This window comes from Phaseolus vulgaris, chromosome 10 (genome assembly GCF_000499845.2).
Source record: "Phaseolus vulgaris cultivar G19833 chromosome 10, P. vulgaris v2.0, whole genome shotgun sequence".
Taxonomy (NCBI): domain Eukaryota; kingdom Viridiplantae; phylum Streptophyta; class Magnoliopsida; order Fabales; family Fabaceae; genus Phaseolus; species Phaseolus vulgaris.
In genome coordinates, this window is record NC_023750.2 from 43,736,738 (window position 1) to 43,757,415 (window position 20,678).

The 20,678-nt window shown below is 26.9% G+C and overlaps 2 protein-coding genes across 5 annotated transcripts; both read left to right on the forward strand.

Annotated features, from left to right (window-relative positions):
• The first annotated feature begins 5,184 nt into the window (after window positions 1-5,184).
• LOC137818645 (transcription factor bHLH25-like) lies at window positions 5,185-8,266 on the forward strand. 4 transcript variants are annotated; one of them, XM_068622182.1, is made up of 4 exons: window positions 5,185-5,321; window positions 5,409-5,741; window positions 6,960-7,298; window positions 7,977-8,266. In XM_068622182.1, exons 1-4 carry the CDS (start codon window positions 5,283-5,285, stop codon window positions 8,055-8,057), a joined length of 792 nt encoding a protein of 263 aa, XP_068478283.1. In that variant the 5' UTR covers window positions 5,185-5,282; the 3' UTR covers window positions 8,058-8,266. The 4 variants fall into 4 exon arrangements, with proteins under 4 accessions (XP_068478283.1, XP_068478284.1, XP_068478285.1 ...); XM_068622183.1 differs by having other exon boundaries at window positions 5,409-5,729; XM_068622184.1 differs by having other exon boundaries at window positions 5,186-5,321; window positions 5,435-5,741.
• Window positions 8,267-13,951: 5,685 nt separating this feature from the next.
• Window positions 13,952-16,220, forward strand: LOC137818444 (transcription factor bHLH18-like). The gene is made up of 4 exons (XM_068621887.1): window positions 13,952-14,083; window positions 14,236-14,664; window positions 15,105-15,467; window positions 15,815-16,220. The coding sequence occupies exons 1-4, from the start codon at window positions 13,973-13,975 to the stop codon at window positions 15,911-15,913; spliced, it is 1,002 nt and encodes a 333-aa protein (XP_068477988.1). The 5' UTR covers window positions 13,952-13,972; the 3' UTR covers window positions 15,914-16,220.
• The last annotated feature ends 4,458 nt before the right edge of the window (window positions 16,221-20,678 follow it).

A 20,678-nucleotide genomic window follows, 5' to 3' on the forward strand; every position in this document is an offset into this window, starting at 1 on the left:
TAAGTTTAAAGTTTATTTCTTAATAATATTAATTTTACTTCTGCTTTAATTTTAGGTTCACGTTAAAGAGTTACTTAAGTTAGATATAAAATTAAGTTATAATACATAAAATTGTGTAAATTTTAATTATAAATTTATTTCATAAAATTAAGTTAGATTTAAATCTATTTTCATAATATAATATTAAAGTTTTTAATCGATTAAAAATAAAATAAAATTATAACATAAAATTAAGTATACACTTTCAAAGTCACAACAAAAAATCTTGATAAAAGATATGATGTTATTCTTATTAAAATATTTAATATGACAATAAATAAAAATAATACATTACTTTTTTCTTTATTATAAAACTTATATAAATATTTTGAAGTACCAAAAAGAGATTTAGTCATAACTAGAAAACTAAAATAGAGAATTTTTTTTATTCTCAGGAATTGTGATTCAGGAAAAGAATTCTCATTTACTCAAACTTTATTTAACAGTGTGATTTTCATTGATGATTTTTTGTTTTTTATTTCCACGTGGCAGGCATTCGGAAAACTAGTTTACTTGAAGACTTTCTAGAAGCCTTTTTCAATAAAAATATTTTCAAAAGTTAGTTTCTAGAAGAGTATTGTTTTATTGGAAACAAAAAGAAAAACAGAAAAAAGTGGTGCAATAGAAGAAAGAAGAGTGTAAATAGTATTCTTTAATTTTGAGATAGTTGGGCCGAGTCATAGCGCGCAAATCTCTTTATATAGTAATTTTTTACTATATAATATGGGCCTCAATTATTTTTGAAGCTGTAACATACATAACCTATTATTGACAATTTTTTTGGTATTATATATTTTAATTACAAAATTTCACTCTTTAATAAATAAATAATTTATTTATTTAATAAAATATTAAATATTTTTTAAACTAACAAGAACAGAATTTTTTTAATGTTATTTTTATAAAATTATATACATTATATTTTTTTCTTTTTTAATTAATTATATATACAAATAATAAAGTCATACATATTTAATCTATAAGATTATATAACATTTGATAACTTTTTTAGGTATCATTTTTTCCATTTTTACTCTTTAATAAATAAAAAATAATTTATTTATTTATTGAATAAAATATAAATAATTAAATAATTTTTTTTGATTTTAAAATGGCTCGAAAAATTCTCTTTTTAAAAATAACAGCTATATATTTTTAATACTATTTTTACAAAATTATTATATCACTACAAGAAAATAATGAAATAGAAACCAATTTTTAGAGACCAAAATAATTAGTTGCAATAGTAACTAAATTAGAGACCATTTTAAAAATTAAAAAGAAATTTAGTTTCTAAATTAGTTTCTATTATTGTTAAATAGTTCTTAAATTAGTATCTAATTAGCAACCAAGGTTTACTTTGGTAGCTAATTAGATACCAATTTAGAAACTATTTAACAATAATAGAAACTAATTTAAAAAATAATTTTTTATTTAGTTTCTAGAATGGTCTCTAATTTAGTTACTATTGCAACTAATTATTTTGGTCTCTAAAAATTGGTTTCTATTTCATGATTTTCTTGTAACGTATATATTAAATATTTTTTATTTTTAAATTAATTATTCATAACAATAATAAAAATATATGTATTTTAGTGTAATAAAATTTGTCTCATGTCTCTTAGAAGATTTTACTATAATTTTTTTTTATAAGAATTGAGGTATTTTTGAAAAAACTGAAGATGAAAAGAACACCAGCATGTATGTTGTTGAACAATCCCTATCATCCAACGTGTTGTCCTTCTGTATATATTTATATTTCATATATGTTGTCGTTATATAGTTGAACACTCATTGTCCCTGCATGATTGCTATCTTTGTGTTCTTTCTGATTTGTGAATCGTGGAATGTGCATAAATGGCAACATATGTTGGAAATTTTGAGGAATTGCACTGCAGTAACAATACCACTGTTGTTCTAGCTTCTACTGTTACAACTTTTTTTTATCAGTAATAAACTTTACCCTTTTACAAACACCTTCTAAACTATTTACATTAGGGTTTCGAGCTCGGCCAGACAATGTTCTACTGTATTTTTTATCGACAAGAAAAGAATAAATAATAAAGATATTTTAGGAATATCTCGACTCTTATACAAAAACAGAAATGTCATTCAACTTATAACTCGTTTTGGAAGGTATATAGCGGACAATGCGACACCAGGACATCTTCCTCACACTCAAAGATAAAAAAAAACTACTCTACTTTTTTTTATCAGTAATAAAAAATAAATAAGTAGGAACCACTTCAGGGGTGGTCCAATCCTTGTACAAAAACACATGATAACAAACTCCTACTAGAGCGCCTACCAACTTAGTAAAAAACAACCAAATCAACACTAACAACCTTTAAAGAATCAACCTCATACAAACCAAATGATCTAAAACCCAACTAGGATAAGAGAAATAAGTAGAACGAGACTTTGCAAAAATCCAAAACCAAACTTTTACTTGCGCCGAAGCAAACACTTCAGACACATATGACATCTGGCACACCTCTATTGAAGATGACCGAGTTCCTATGTTTCCAAATTTCACTCACTATACCAACCCAAATTGTTCATCAAACATCGTTAACCGAATCAGAAGTCTGACTCATCCTGAATTGTAAAAAATTTGACATAGGGTCCTTGTGAATTACGAACGCCACTCCAAACCACTCATATGTTAAGTAAACCTACTTTTTTCAACTTTAATCTTTCTAACAATTTTTTTCAATGGATCTCATATATATTAAAAGTTCAAGAAAAGAAAAACAAACTAAATGTACTTCAAGCTAACCCAATCAAACCTGTAACTTAACAGTTATTCGAAAATTTAAGTTGATATTTTTAAGAATGTATAATGAATTATACAGCTGTTGTTGGTGTGGTTGTTTCTTTTTAGCAGTCTGCAAAGGTGCTATCATAGGCAGTGGTCGTGTTCATGAACTGGGGGGTCCATCTCTCCAGAATGTTCATCATCTCCATCACAACCCTACTGCTACTATCTAGCTTGTGAATGTGATTTCATCGTGTACCCTCTTCCTTCATAATGCATGTTCCATTGAAAAGTAATGCTATAATACAACTACTCTGTCACTATTTCACTGATATGATATTTCAAGTAATCCAAGATATTAATCAATATTTCATACCTTTAGCCACTTATCCATCCTTTATAATTGTAAATAAAAAAATACTTCATCCTTTATATTTTTATATTTAAGATGACAAAGTGCATCTCGTCAATCGTTTAGGTTGGATAGATTAACTTTTTGAATTCACCAATCCAACAAGTCACAGACAAAATGAACGAATTTATTTTTATCACTTGGTCTGATCCACTTTTAACGAGTCAGTTGCAGATTAGGGTAAAACACTATAAAAAAACACTACAAGAAAATCATGAAATAGAAACTAATTTTTAGATACCAAAATAATTAATTGCAATAGTAACTAAATTAGAGACCATTTTAAAAACTAAAAAAAAAATGGTTTTTATATTAGTTTCTATTATTGTTAAATAGTTTCTAAATTGGTATCTAATTAGCAACCAAGGTTATTGGTATCTAAATTAATAGTTAAAACATTGGTTGCTAATTAGATACCAATTTAAAAATTATTTAACAATAATATAAACTATTTTTTTTTAATTTTTAAAATGATTTCTAATTTTAGTTACTATTGCAATTAATTATTTTGGTCTAATGATTTTTTTTAGTAAAAATAAATATATATATATATATATATAATAAAAAAAAATTTAGAATTAAATAATATAAATAAATATTAAAATAATTATAATAAAAATTATAATGTGATGTGTGAGTTGTGAATGGAGAATAACTGAGAAGCATTAAATTCACTTCCACTCTTCCTATATATATACTCAATCACATCTGTGATGAATGCAACATCCAATATTCTACTAACCTTTTTACTATCCTTATTTATTATGCCTCATAGGTTTCACATTATTTGATGATCGTGGAACTCTTCACCACATGGATATGACGTACGCCACAATAAATGCTAGGGTCACAATGAATTCAACATTTTACTTTACTCATAAAGCAAAAATTTATGTTACTTTAGTAATAAAAAATCAATAAATGAGAATCATTTTAGGGGTGATCCAACCCTTTTGCAAATACATATACAATTTAACTTCTAACTCGACACTCAAAACCGTCGGTCAAAAGACCAACCAAACCAAGCGCTAACTAGCTTTACCGAATCAGCCGTATACAGGCTAAAGGATCAGAACTCAACAGGGATAGGAAAAAATTTATGTTGTATAATCTACGATTTGCACTATCAAAGACCAAGTCAACTTGTTTTTGCATGAGTTTTCTTTTTTCAACTCTTGATGAAGATTGCGTTTCTCAAATTTGTTTTGAATGCTCTATATTTGGTCGTAACTCAATGAACTCTTTTTAGGATATATTTTTTATCAAGTTTTTTTTGAATTTTTTATTAAATTGATTAGATTTGTTCCTATTTTTAATATAGATATTAGAGATTTCACATCGACTAAGGATTATAGTCTTTCATTATATATAAGTAGGTACAAATCTCAATCTTATGTTTTAGAAGACAAGAAATTATCTAGATTTCATATTAGGATTTATCAGTATTAATTTTGAGAATGTTATCAAGTTTATAAAGGTTTTATATAGTTTTTTCTTACTGGTTGAATTAAAGTTAAAATAAATTATTTGTAAGAGATTTTCATGACATTTTTTTTCTGTGCCACATTATTAGAAAATGAGAAAATTTATTGATGATTTTTTTTTTTTTGGAAGTCTAGTTTTTTATTTATTAATCCATGTATATTTTTCTCTCTCAAGATATATGAAACATGTGCTTGAAAATTTTTTAATAGGTCAAATAGAGTATATAATGATTAAACTTTAGATATTCAAAACATGACAAATTATATATGCTTTCAAGTTAAGTATCATATTTTACATGCAGTATGAAATTGATAATCTTAAAATATATTTTATTTATAATAGAGGTTATATATTGACAGAAAAGTTCCGTTATGTTATGTCCCAACCAAACAGCTTTTTTCTCTGTCACCAAATCAGAGTCCTTTACCAACGGTTCACATCCAATGCTATCTCTCTTCATATTATCTTCTCTTTATTTACTACTGCACCATTATTATAACCATTCAAATCTCAAAATAAATAAATAAATAAACAAAATATCTGGTAGGTTCAAGGGTTTTTTCTTGAGGCAACTCATCACTTTCTCACATGATGGAGGACTCATGGCAAAACTGGCTCTCTCATTTGGTAACTATTTATAACTTCATAACATGTTGTTTGTTCAGATTTGGATCGATGTGGGACTAGTTGATGAATTGTTTATTTGCGTGAAAGGGAATGAATGATAACTTTGGGTGCAGCAGCAATGTATGCTTTGAAGAGATGGTATGGTTGGATAATGGGCAAGGTTGTGATAGGTCCAACAATGAGGTAGGTTGCATGGGGATGAAGGAGGAACATTCAGAGTGTTGTTGCAGTAAAAGGGGTGTTGGGAAGCATGAGGAGTTGGAGGAAAAGGGAAGGGAGAAGAGAGGAACAAAGAGAGCAAGAACCTCTTCTGAGATAGAATATCACATAATCTCTGAGAGGAAAAGGAGACAGGATATTGCAGAGAAATTCATAGCACTCTCAGCTACTATACCTGGCTTGAAGAAGGTATGTATCCATGTATGTTCTTCAATCCTTATCCATGTTCTCTATCTTCTTTAATACGTTGTATTCAAGATTCCACATCAATTAAATATTAGAGTATTTTACGGTATATAAGTGTTGAAAATTTCACATCGACTAAAAATTAGAGTATTTTATAGTATATAAGTAATGCAAACCTTATTTCATAAACTGATTTTATACCTTTATATAAGTGATGCAAACCTTATCTCATAAACTGATTTTATACCTTAATTTTATGAAATTAAGATCGACTAAAAATTAAAGTATTTCATAATATATAAGTGATGCAAACCTTATCTCGTAAATTGATTTTATACCTTAATTTTATAAAATTAAAGTAAAATTAAATTACACTTCTTAATATAGAGTTTCATATTTATGTGCATCAACTTGTGTAAACTATTATCACCAAGGATTATCTTGAATCTTCAATGTTTCTCTTGATATATTTTATGATAGATTTTTTTGGCTTGCATAAACCAAATAACAAGGCTATTTAATTTAGATATTTACAAAGTATTTCGAACCAATAAAGCCTAACACAAATTACTTCAATATTGATTATTTTAAATACTTTTCAATTTGATAATCAATAAGATTGGTCTAGTGACAGTGAACTTAAGTAGTACATATGAAAACTTTAGTTCATTCTTCAGTTTTTATTGTAAGAAAAGTTTATGCGAAATCAAATACTAAAAAAGTAATATAAACTTTATCATGTTAGAGAAAAAAAAGATTAAATGTGCAATATAAGGAAATAAATATATAATTTGACTGATGTAAGATTTTGTGTTGAGAGTAAAGTGATAATTTGCTGATATTACCTAAAACTTATATATTAAGATAATAACAATGAAGGGTATGTTTGTGTTTGCATGTCAATAGGAAGTTTTAGTTTTTGGATGATTTATGATGTTTGTTTTTTTAAGTACAAAGATTTTTTTTATCAGCAATAAAATAAATAAATAAATAGGAATCACTTCAGAGATGATCCAACCCTTATACATAAATACTTGACAATAACTTCTATTAGAACGTCTGCCTACCAGTTTGTCAAATGGGCTACTAGACCAACACTATCCAACATTACATAATCAACCTCATACAATCCAAAAGATTTAAAACTCAACTAGAATACGAAAAATGAGAAAAACGAGATTTTGCATGAATTCAAGACCATACCTTAACTTGTCTTTGGTTAAACGGATATAGATAGACAAGGCCTCAATACTTGGAGAAGCCATAAAGTACATGCGACAACTTCAACAACGCATAGCAGTGTTGGAAAAAGCAAGCAACAATAATAACAGTGCAAAGTCGTTGATCATCACCAAATCACACCTTTGTTCAACATCATGTGAACAAAACTCTAACATTGAAGTTGAAGCAAGGGGATTGGAGAATGAAGTGCTCATTAGAATCTATTGTGAGCAACGAAAGGACATCATGCTAAACCTAATTACCCTTCTCAAAGATCTTCATCTCTCAGTAACCACTAGCACTGTATTGCCATTTGGAAACTCTCTTCTCAACATTATCATCGTTGCTCAGGTAAACCCATATTTTGCTCAAATAAGGAATATATTATGAATTTTTTTATTTTGCTTATGTTTGTAGTTCCTTTTCTGATTGATGATTTGATCTCTTGATCGGTTTGCTTTTGATCTGAAGTGTCTGAAGGTTTGGTGGTTTTGTTTTTTTAAGTGCCTTCGTTAGTAATTGAGTTGGTAGATTTTAACAAGATTATTGAGTTCTTTTTAGTGGAATAGTTGGTATGTATATGGATTGGATCACTCCTTAAGTGATGCATACACTACAAGCAAATCATGAAATAGAAATCAATTTTAGAGACAAAAAATAATTAGTTTCTACAGTGACTAAATTAAAGATTATTTTTAAAACTAAAAAAAAATGGTTTCTAAATTAGTTTGTATTATTGTTAAATGGTTTGGTATCTAATTAGCTACCAAGATTTTTGCTACCAAATTTAGAATATAAATAATTGGTAGTTAAAACCTTGATAGCTAATTAGATACCAATTTAGAAACTATTTAACAATAATATAAACTAATTTAGAAACCAGATTTTCTTAGTCTCTAAAATAGTCTCTAGTTTAACAACTAATTATTTTTTGTCTTTAAAATTGATTTCTATTTCATAATTTTTTTATTTTTTTTTTGATAAATCTTTTTATATGATCCACTATATAATAATTTTAAATTGATGCAGATGAGTGAGGAGTACAACTTGACGATAACTGATTTGGTTAAGACATTGAAGCAGAATCTTTTCAAGTTTTGTGAGGTGTAACTGTGTGATCATTGAGTTCTCCAATATTTGTTCATTCAATGAAGTTCTTATATATTAAGGATGTCACTGTTGTTCTTTCATTTATTTCTTTCAAATGCTACAGCTAATGTCGGGACATGTAACAAAAGGAAGGAAAAGGCCAACTTGAAACTAGATTCAAAGCTAGATCCATAATAAAACTAGAAAAAAAAAATATTAATGATGTTTAATTTTTTTTTAATGTAAATTTTATTTTATAAGTCAATTTTATAAGATTTGGTTGACCAAAAGTTTACCTTTTGATATAATAATAGAGACTATCTTAACGAGAGTTTATTATCGAATACTCATTTCCTACAAGGTTCAGACACGTTTCTTGGTGTGTCTGACACTAGTACGACACTCGTATGACACATATCGGTGAAGTGTCCAATTAAAAAAATATTTGTTGGATTTCTGACAATTCTAGCACGATTCTAACACAATTTTAAAAAGGAGAAATAAAATAATTTTCTAAAAACTCAAACTTATTGTATAAATTACAAAAATAAGGAACAAATCATTTTGAACCAACCATGAGAAATATCTTTCTATTACAAAAGAAAAATTGAAACATACTTATTCACATAAATCTTTATTGTCAATTTATATAATTTATAATTATATAATATATAGATTTATGTCCATGTGTGCTACATTTTAGATATTATACGTATCTCTATGTCCGTATTTGTATCGTATCAGTGTTTGTGTCGATGTATTGTAATATTTAAATTTCTCCCTTTTAAGGATATGAAAGAATTAATTAAAAACTATAGTAGCTTAAGCTATAATGAGATCAGTCACGCAGAAAAAATATTTGTAAAATTTCTCACTTTTCTAATAATTTGGTCATTTAAGCATGCATAATTATTTCTTATATAATAAGTTATATCACTCGAGTACACAGTCTATAATTGTTTAAGAGAAATTATTTTTAATCCATTCTCATTTCTTTTAATATCACTCCAGCAATAACACCTTGTTTAATATCTTTATATGATTTAATACATATTCTAAAGTGTTAAAATGCTTTTGTAATTTGATTGATATAATGATTTAGAAAAATGTTTATGATGGTAATATTATTGAGTTAAATAAATTTATATGTATGGAAACTTATGATGTTGTATTTTTTACTAAATTTGATTGATGAGAATCATAATTAACAATGTGGTAATTTACCTAAGTTGAATACGAGGCTTAATGAGTAGTAAAACTAATTAGTAAAGAAAATATAAAGGTTTCGATAGTTTGTAAATACCATAGACAAAAATATTAGGAATGAAATGAAAGTTTACACGTTATTTATTATAGTAACTGAAATAAGTTTTTTTTTAAATAAATTATTTTATGAGTGAGTGATTTTGATATCAAATTAGATATTAATTAGAAGTCCTAAACTAAAAATAATAATTACGTATGATAAGATATGTCAGTATATTAAAAAGAATATCGTATAAAAATTATATAATTAATTTTATATTTTTAACTCAATCGCATGGTTTAACCTTAGTTTTTTTTTATTATAATACTGATATTTAATAATATATATATATATATATATATATATATTAAAAATATATATTAAGGTAGTCATCTCTACTAACGTAGAAGTCGACGTTGTTCTAAAAAAATATTTAAAACATGTTTCAATCCGTATAATAAATAATTAAATTAAAAAATCTCATTGCATCACTCATATAAAAGATTGGTCCACATTATTTAAATCCTATTCAGAATACCCTATATAATTTTTCTCTACTATATTATATTTTTTAAGGATGTTACAACTATGATAAATTATTGATTTCATAATAATTATTTTGAAAATTATATGAAAAATTAGTCTTAATTTTTTGATACTTATTGTTTTGTTCATTATATATAAATTAAAAAATTAAATAAAATATGAAAAGAAATACAATACATTAAAGCTTATTTAGTTTTATGACCGTTTAAATAAATTATAAATAATATATATTGTATTCCATTTTCAAATATAGACAGCAACCGCCCACACAACACATCCGTGAACAGAACACAGAACTGAAATAATCTCTTTTTGTCCTTTTTTTTCAAATCAAAAGGGACCATTAATTAGGCTATCAATTCATGTCTTTTAGTTTTTTGTATTTTTGGTGCCATTTTCTTCCTATTTGATTCCTTCATAGAGAGTATGGCCCATGGATATAAGATGGTAAAGAATAATAATAAATTAAAATTATAGTGTTTTATATTTAATTTTATCATAATTGTACCGGTCAGGACAAGTCTTCTCACTCGGTCTCGATCAATTGAAGACACATTTAAAGCAACAACAGTAAATAACAATTAAGTTAGTTGCAAAAACTTATTGAGAATTCGGGACACATTCCACCAAATCCAGATAACGTCCCGAGAAATCAAGGAACCTCCATAGAAATAAGTTAACACTAATAGATGATAGATTCAGGTCATTACAACATATGGTTCATGACTAAACACTATAAATAAACCTTAAACAGATGTTTAAGGGACGCTTTTATCAGTTATACTATACTCTATTAACACATAGTACTTACTTGATCGTCGGAGTACCTTTTGCAAGTCAATCTCAACCCAGCGTTGAGGAATTAAGGAGAAGGAGTCTTAAAGTCGATAGGAGTGAACAAGGAAACAACCGACACCTCGACAATTATTACAAATAATCTCAAATACTATATAGACCCACTTTCTTTATACAAATAAATAATTTTAATATTTGACTTATTTTCTAATAAATAATTGTAACGACGACAATGTTCCGACTTCAAATTCGTTGGGATAACATCATTAGGATCATTCACTGCATTCGAGGTATTTAAGATCATTCACTGCATTCAAAGTATTGTTTGCTTTAAAGTGTTTGAGTTCCATCACAATTTTATCCTTAAAGGACTCATCGATAGATTAAAGAAAAAAAATGTATTTAAACTCACATTGATCTCAACTCATAAATGATTGACCTCAACTCATAAATGATATGAAAATATATTAAACATAAAAAAATAATAAAAATTATATCGCACGATTTAAAGTTCAATTTCATATCAGTTACATATATATCATATCAATAATTTCATATCAGTTACATACATATCATATCAGTGAATCAATTTAAAATAAAAAAAAATTAATACAATGTAGCAACTAAATACCTTACCAAATTTCATATTTAAACTCCATAACCAATCTTAATGTAAGAACTACATACATAACCCAATTGTATAATTCAAAATCAATATCAATATAGCATTTTAATACATAATCAACTTTCATATCAAAGTTCTTTGAACCAATTTCAATGTAATATCTCCATGCATAGCTCAATTGCATACAAAAACCAATATCAATTCCAAATCCAAAATCAATGTAACTATTGCAATCACAACCAAATTCCATATTCAAACTCAAATTCAATTATAACACATGGTAATAATTAAATCAATAATTCAGTCAAATGTAGCATGACATTGCATGAAAATAAATTCTGAAAATAATGATCAAACTACTATTTTACTTTAATGAGCTGTGACAAAGAAACAATAAACTATCATTTTGCTTTAATAATTTAATTTATAAAATAGTATATTATGAAAGATGAGGATTTGTGGATTTGAAAAATTAATTGCAGAGGATCCAGTTCCAATATGTCTCCTATTTGATTTTATCTCTACGTACTAAAATTATTATATTTCACATGATGTATAGTTCTGACATGAACAATCACTATTATTTTAGGAGTAAGGACATTGTGGCCATGCATTGAATTCTGCATCATCACCTTGGATTCACAACTTAGATTTATTAAAATTTATAATTTTTTCATTTAATTCTTGACCTACCTAAAATATATTAAGAATGTTGTTATGGTTTGGGTAACAAATCCAATATCTAATTTGAGTTAATTCAATCCAAATAAATTATACAGAGATCTTTCTATAATTAGATCAAATCCAATATAATCTAAATTGATTTAATATTGTATAAATCGAGTGACGTATTATTATGTTAAGTTCAAGATTCAATTCAATTATAAAATATTTACATTTTTGAAAATTTAATTATCTATTATTTTTAATTTTTAAAATATTTTGATACTGAATTTTGTAGTTATAAATTTAGTTTGTTTTTCTTACAATAATTATATAATTTATTTTCTAAAAAAATATTATAAAAAATTAAGTAAGAGTTTTAAAGTTATAATAAAAGTGTTTTCTTAAACTTTTCACTCAAATAGTTAAATTCAATATAATTCGATCAAGAATGAGTTATTATAGATTAAATTAAGAAAAAAATATTAAAGTCTGGTCTAATTCAATTTGATTTTTTTTTTATTAAATTAAGTAATAAATTTGTACAAATCCAATTCTGCTTATTTAAACCTTAAATACATATGGGGTGCTCATATGTTGACACCACACACTATATGTTGACACCACACACTACACATAATAAATATTTCCTCAACATCCTAATAAATTAATGTTTTAATTATATTTAAATTATTTTTTAATGTAAAATATTATTATATTATGATCATGGATTGTAGAGTATATGTGTTTTAATTTTTGGGTGTTCCTAAATACATTTTTAGCAGTATCATTTTATGAACTAATTTTTATACCAAATATTAAAAATTATGATAAGTAGTAAGGTAAAGTTAGTAACTATTTACATTTAAGATGGACAGCAAGGTTGTTAAACATGTGCTTTGTCTAAATTAGTTCAATTTTTTTAAAATTAGTTTTTCTTTCGATTTTACGCACACGTTTTTTTAATTTACTATGTAAAACTATTTTTTAATTATTTTTAGTAAAATTGTCGTAATAAAGACTAATAATAATTATAAAATAAATAAATTATATAAAGCTAATAATGAAAATAGTATAACTTTTTGATTGCTTAGCGTGTATGCGGTCACATTAACTGAGCCCGAAGTTGGTCCAAAGATGTAGGCGTTACTGGACCCATTGTACCTATGGTCGGTATAACAATTCATCACGTTCCACTATATCATAATAATGAAATTGTAAATAAAATAATAGAAAAAATATTCATACTCACACTTGTAAAAACTGTTTGATAAAGCTGGAAAGTATAGCAAAATAAAGAAAGAAAAAATTGAGAATTGGAAGAGGTTAATACCGTTAGTTTGTAAGAATAACTTTTACTGCTAACTTTATATGTTTATTAAATGTTAAATGTACTCTCAAATATTTAATAATTAATCTATAAGTAATTGTGTTACATCGGGTTTGGAATCTAGAAAACACGATTGTTTCTACTTTCACTTTTGGTTGATTACTGATGTTTCAAATTCTGCTACATCTTCTTCCAGGCTGATTGTTTGGCTTCACAGGCGGGGATAGTACCTGCAGAAGGCACCACAACGCTTAAGTCAGTCGGAGTGCTAGCACTCGAGTGTCAGAGTACGACGTACCTTTCTCATTGAAATGAATGTTATTTATTATTATTTTAATGAATCTTCATTAATGGGTCAGATTAGAGAATTGATTCATGTTTAGGATTACGCTAACTATGGTCAATCCTTAACTCAACGTCAAGGATCGATCGACCACGTGTCGTCAGGTCTTCTTACCATGGTTTAGGTGGTAACTTGATCCGAGTGGTGACCGACTCACTGAGTAGTCCGGTCATACTAGTACAGTAATAAATAAATAAAATATTTTAATAGTATTTTAATTTTGATATAAAGAATTTAAAATTATATTATGTTGTGTATATGGTAATTGAGAGACCCTCGGGGGGCATCACAGCGACCCATGAGAAATGGTCCCACATTTCAGCATCACTCATCGAAGTGCATGAAAAACGAGTGGGACTTTGTCGCATCCTTATCTATCTCACATTATATGTCTTACACGTACTTCTTCCACCACAACAACAACATCAACATTCATTTTCTCTTCTCTCTCATTCCCATGGAGGAGGACTCCTGCAACAATAATTCCCACCTTCACATGGTAACACACTCAACACGCTCACTCAAATCTTCTTTCCGTTGGAAATTCCACGTCGAGACTAAAAATTAGGACATTTCATTGTATATAAGTGGATGCAAGTTAAAGCCTAACTTCTTAACACTTTCAATCAAGTCATCCTTCTTTTTGTGCAGGAAATGGATTTCTTCGACAACAATGACTTCGACGATTTCTTCTCCGACATCATCTTCCACCAGACGCCACCGCCCACGCCCTTCTCCTCCGGAAGCGAAAGCGATCACTCCTTTCGCGCCTCCTCCTTCCTCCCCTCCGCCGCCGTTAACGCCGCCGCTTCCAAACGCTCCTCTCCCAGGACTTACATTCTCTCCTTCGATAACTCCACGGTGGTGCCCGCCACTCCCGAACCCTCCCTCCCTTCTTCCCCTTTGCCTGCCAAACGCGCCCTCCACTCTCAAAACCCCACGACCCGACCCAATCAAGGATCCAAGAGATCCCGAACCTCTTCTCAGACCATCGATCACATAATGGCCGAGAGAAGGAGGAGGCAGGAACTCACCGAGAGGTTCATAGCGCTCTCAGCCACCATTCCCGGCTTGAGCAAGGTACTCTAATCTTTCCTTCAGTTCTTCATTCACACAATTCAATCGCAATTCATCATAAACTTCTACCATTTTCTAACAGAAATGATGCATACAGTATCACTCAGTTCAACTATGTATTCTCAAATACAAGATATATTGAAAGCTTGAATTCATTTTCTAACCTAAATCAACTGCATACTTTACCATAGGACTTGACATTATATTGATTGATGAAAAGAGATATGAGAAAAGAAGTTAAAAAGTGGTCACTTTGATTTTTAAAAAAGGACAGAAAAAGGCTGCAAATTTTCGGCATTATTAGAGTGGGTGTCTTGTTATGTACAACCACTGAGTAAAAAGCACGTGGGAGAGTGTTGAAAGCAGAAGATTACAATTAAATTTGGAGTCGTTTTAGGAAAGAATAATGGAATGATTTATAATTGTAAAATTGGTATGTATAGACGGACAAGGCTTCTGTACTTCGAGCAGCTATCGATTATGTGAAACAGCTGAAAGAAAAGGTACAGGAGCTGGAGAAAGAAAGCAGAAAGAGTGCAGAAGAGACAGTGATATTGGTGAATAAAAGCAACCCAAATGGAAATGAAGAGATCACCAACTCCTCCACTGAAACCAACTGCAGCATCCTTCCGGAGATGGAAGCAAGAGTGTTGGGGAAGGAGGTTCTCATTGAGATCCACTGTGAGAAAGAATATGGTGTTGAGCTCAAAATATTGGACCACCTTGAAAATCTTCATCTCTGTGTCACCGGAAGCAGTGTCTTGCCATTTGGGAATTCAGCTCTCTGCATTACCATTACAGCTCAGGTATCTTATATCTTATGCCTCAATCCAGTTTACTTTCTTGCTCTAATCTTTAAGAAAGAATATGGATAGCTTTGTACGAATCACCTATAATATGTTGTCTCCACGAGTTATCATTCTCGATGCAAGAGAATGGGTTGGAGATGTTACATCTACCAGAGATTAGAATCATAATCTCATGCAAACCTTTTTTTATAAATCATTCTTATTAGCTGATTCTATGAGATTGAAACTTCTAACTTTCTTAATAATGTTACTTGATGAATAATTGTATATTAATCAGTATTATATTGTGATTATGATATATATTGAAATAGAGTATGTAAGAGTTTGGTGTTAATTAACTGCAGATGGATGAGGAGCGGCAAATGACAGTGAATGAAGTAGTGAGAAACCTTAGAGAAGTGCTCTCAGTGTCTCATTTGGTGAGCGATAGTGATCCGTACTAGTGTATCAAAGAAGGGGTTGTAGTGTGTTGAAATTTCAGAATTTTGGTTTTGTTGGTGTTTATGATTTTGGTCGGTTTTCGTGTTGATCATGTATGATTAAGGCTTGCTTTATTGTGTATGCTGCTGCTGGTTTTATGAAGAAAGAAAGAGAGGGAGAAAGAATAGTGTTTTTTGTTTTAGTAAAGAATAAAGTTTCCTTGTAAGACACATGTACCAAGATCTAAGAGACTCCCTCATTTCATGCAAGTTTGTGAAGAAGAAAAATATGTATATCATAATTGATTCTATTAAATATTTTATACTTTTTCAATAGTTAAAATATCCTCACACTAAAAGAAAATCATGAAATAGAAACCAATTTTTAGACACCAAAGTAATTAATTACAATAGAAACTAAAATAGAGACCATTTTAGAAACTAAAAAAAAAATTGGTTTCTAAATTAGCTTCTATTAATTTCTATTTTTTGTTAAATAGTTTCTAAATTGGTATCTAATTAGCAACTAAGGTTTTAACTACCAATTATTTAGTTTTTAAATTTGGTAGCAAAAACCTTGGTTGCTAATTAGATATCAATTTATAAACTATTTAACATTAATAGAAAATAATAGAAACAAATTTAGAAATCAAATTTCTTTTTAATTTCTAAAATGTCTCTAATTTAGTTACTATTGCAACTAATTATTTTGGTTTCTACAAATTGGTTTCTATTTCATGATTTTATTGTAGTTTGATAATTAATCAGAAGTAATTTTGAATAATAATATTAATAATAAAAATGGTTAAATATAAATACTTGTTAGTTTATTTGTATATGACAAATCAAATATTATAACATTCACATGAAATATTTTAACATATTCATTGTAAAAATTTGTTTATCGGATAAAAAGAAATTTATAAATAATCATTTTAACAGTTTATAATATTCAGGAGGTAACAAAGAAAAATATATTTAACCCTAATAAAAATATTAATAATAAATAATTTTTCTTTTCTTTTAAACAAATATTAATTAATGTATCAAAATAATTGACTAACATTTTAACAATGAACAATTTGGAATTCTATGTGATGAGGCAAAGTGATTTGAAGACCATAGGGTTCAAGTATATTGAAATGCAACAAAATGGAATGTGAAGTAAATTATTCACAAAATTAGTCAAGGAATGTTGAAATTTTTTAAACACATTTTTTTTAAACATACTCTTCATTATTAAAAAAATATTGAAAATTACAAAATATTTATTCTTTTACCATCTTCTAGAACATAAGTTTATCTGATGTTGTTAAGAGACAATAACTATTTTTTCACCTTCTTTCAAGGTAAAATTTTACTGTTCATATTCTAAAACCCGCCCAATAATATTACTTTAGCCCATTAACTTTATATAATTTATTGTTTGGATTGGGTTCACAGAAGGAAAGAAACTAGGGAAAAAGTAAAATAATATAAAATAATATTATTTTGATTAAGAGAAAGACTGAAAAACAAAAATTAAAGGAATAAAAAATTATAAAAGATTTTGACTGAAAAATTATGTAAAAATATAGTTTAATATTTTAAATTAAATACTTATTTTTTTAAATATATTTATAAAGCATAAAAGTTTTACTTAATTGTGATAAAAGATTATTTTGAGAGAATTTTTTATTGCATAATTAATATATTAAATTGTTATTAAAGATGTGTATATTTCATTATGTATTTATGAATATAATTTATTGCACACCTCATTAATATTATATAATTAATTTTATTTAAATTTTCGAATTTTAATATATTGAAATTGTAAATTACATGTTTCATTACACCAATTAAAAAGTGTAACCTTAGATTCCTTACATCAGTCTAAAAAATTAATGGGCAAATAATCTTACATCTATATATTTTTTATTTATTTCGGAATATGCACCTCTGTATAATGTTTTTACTTTAGCATCTAAAATTAATAAAATGGTTACAATAAATTAATTTCAAAAAATATAACTCAGTTAGTTTTGGTTTGCTCAATTTTTTTCTTATTATGTAATTTTAGTTTATAAATTTATTTGCAAAGTCATATTTACGAGTAAAAATAAATATTTTTCTTTTATTCTAGCATTTTTACTGTATTAATTAACTTCTAAAGTATTCAAAACAAATCAAGTTAAACTTGACTAATATAAAAAAAATTCCAACTATTAGTAACATTGTACCAATATCTATAATAACAAAAGTAACATTTTATTTTTTTCATCTTAATAAATCTCAATAATACATAAATAAAATTAAGAAAACAAATTCTTAAAACTTTTTACTTTCTTCTTAAATCAACTTACCAAAGAGGGGTAATAATTTGATATACCCGTTTCTTTCTCTTTAAATATAAAGTAAATATACGTAAACAAATACAGGAATTGAAAAATCTTGGACAAGGAAATTGCATGATATCAAACTCTGAGTTTGGTTATAAAAAAAAGAAAGAAAAAGAATAACTTTGAATTGATAAGATAATCAATATAACATAATTAATTATGTTATTAAAATATAAAATAAAGTTGAACTATATTTTATTATTATAATCTATCATAATGTTTTTGTTATCTTTTCTAATTATAATTATAATAAATAAAATTAGTAATTGTTGGATATCTCACCTTGTTTAAAAATTAAAATAATTGCTATAAGAAAACACATATGAAATAGAAACTAATTTTAGAGAAAAAAAAATTAGTTGTTATAATAACTAAATTAGATAACATTTTAAAAACTAAAAACAAAATTTGGTTTCTAAATTAGTTTCTATTATTGTTAAATCGTTTCTAAATTGGTATCTAACTAACAACCAAAGTTTTAACTACCAATTATTTAATTTCTAAATTTGGTACAAAAAAACCTTGTTGGTTGCTAATTAAATACCAATTTAGAAACAATTTAACAATCATATAAACTAATTTAGAAACCAATAAAAAAATTGTCTATAAAATGGTCTCTAATTTAGTTACTATAACAACTAATTATTTTTTTCACTAAAAATTAGTTTTTATTTCATGATTTTCTTGTAGTAAATAGTGTAAACCTCTTTTTATATAAACTAGTTTTAGTTTTATGAAATTTAGTTAAAATTAATTTGTATTAGTCTCATTTAGAATGCATCATAACAGTTATTTAAATTTAAAGTTTATTTTTTAATAATAATAACGAATATTTTTTTATTAACTTTTTTTTAACTCTTTTTTCTAACACACCATAAAAAGTTTTACATATACAGTGCGGTGCATAGTAAAAGAGAAATCAACATAGGTTATTAAATATTTAAATAATTAAGTAGTCTTCGTCATATTTTTTTTTCTCTTCAATAAAAAAAATAACACATCACTCAGTTTAAAAAAAATATTAAAACTTTTTTCTAATTAAGTTAATTTTCTAATATGTGTTAATTTTAACTGAAATTAAGGATTATGAAAATGGCGAATTTTGAGGTCAAATATTAATGATGAGAGTGAGGTGGCAAAGACATGTGTAAAAGATGAGGAATTTGAAGCTTGGATTCTTCTTGTTTGTTTGGATATATATGTGAATATGGCAGAAGGTATAATATATAATTTTTCTGTCTTTTTCTACCTTTAATAAAAAAAACATGAACATAGTTAGGTTTATCAAAAGGCAAAATACAAACAAACTCTAATTTGTGGTCGATAGAACCAATCTTTTGGTACCAGGAGAATTGTTTTTATTTGATCCATAGAAAAAGGACAAACAAAAAAGAATTTTTTGAGTAAGTAAAAGTTAAGAACAATACAAAAGTTCATTATTGAGTTAAGACTACAAGAACCTTCAAGCAGAAAACGTGAAGAAATAGGGCCTCGAGGGTTAATTATATGTCAACTTTTTAAAACATTAATTGTAAGAGTTTAATTTTGATAACTATTAATTAGGTTATGATTGTTTTATGTTACTAATTAGTTAAAAATAATGTAAATATGACTTTTAAAAGATTTTTTATATTTATTTTATTAAAGCTCATATGTTAGGCATTATGAAGCTGGACATCTCAGTTAAGCTGACACCTCAATTAACAACCAACCATTATCTGCCACCACATTAAAAAATATTATTAAAAAAAAGAAATGAAATAAAAAAAATATGTGGAGACTAAACCAAAACTCATATATTAACGAAAACGAGATACATAGGTAATCTATATCTATTAATAAAAAAAATACTATATGAAAACCTATTATATCAATGAAAATACTTTCTATGAATGAAACCTAATTTAACAAGTTTATCCACACATGCATTTTCTTCACAAAAAATGTAAGAAACTTTAAACCTGATTTTCCCACAGTAGTTAAGACAAATGTTCCACCTATTACAAAATATCCAAGGAACATTAGTCCTAGCAGTAAATAAAGCACAGACTAAGGCAGAATCACATTCAAGCCATAAACTAGTAAGATCCATCTTTTGAGCTTATTCAATAGCATGTATAATTCCATAAAACTCAGCAACCAAAACAGTCTGAATATCAAGGAAAACAAAGAAATCACCAATAAATTTCTCCATACTTCCACAAAAAATACTACCACAAGTAGCAAGACCAGGAGAACCCCTAACAACACCATTCGTATTTATATACCCAACATGGAAAAGAAAAAAATAATTTGTATATTGATAATAACAAAACTTAATATATATATATAATTAAATTAGAATAATGATGTAAGATTATAATGTAAATAAAGAAAGCACATGTTTACTGGAGATTGTGATTTGGGAA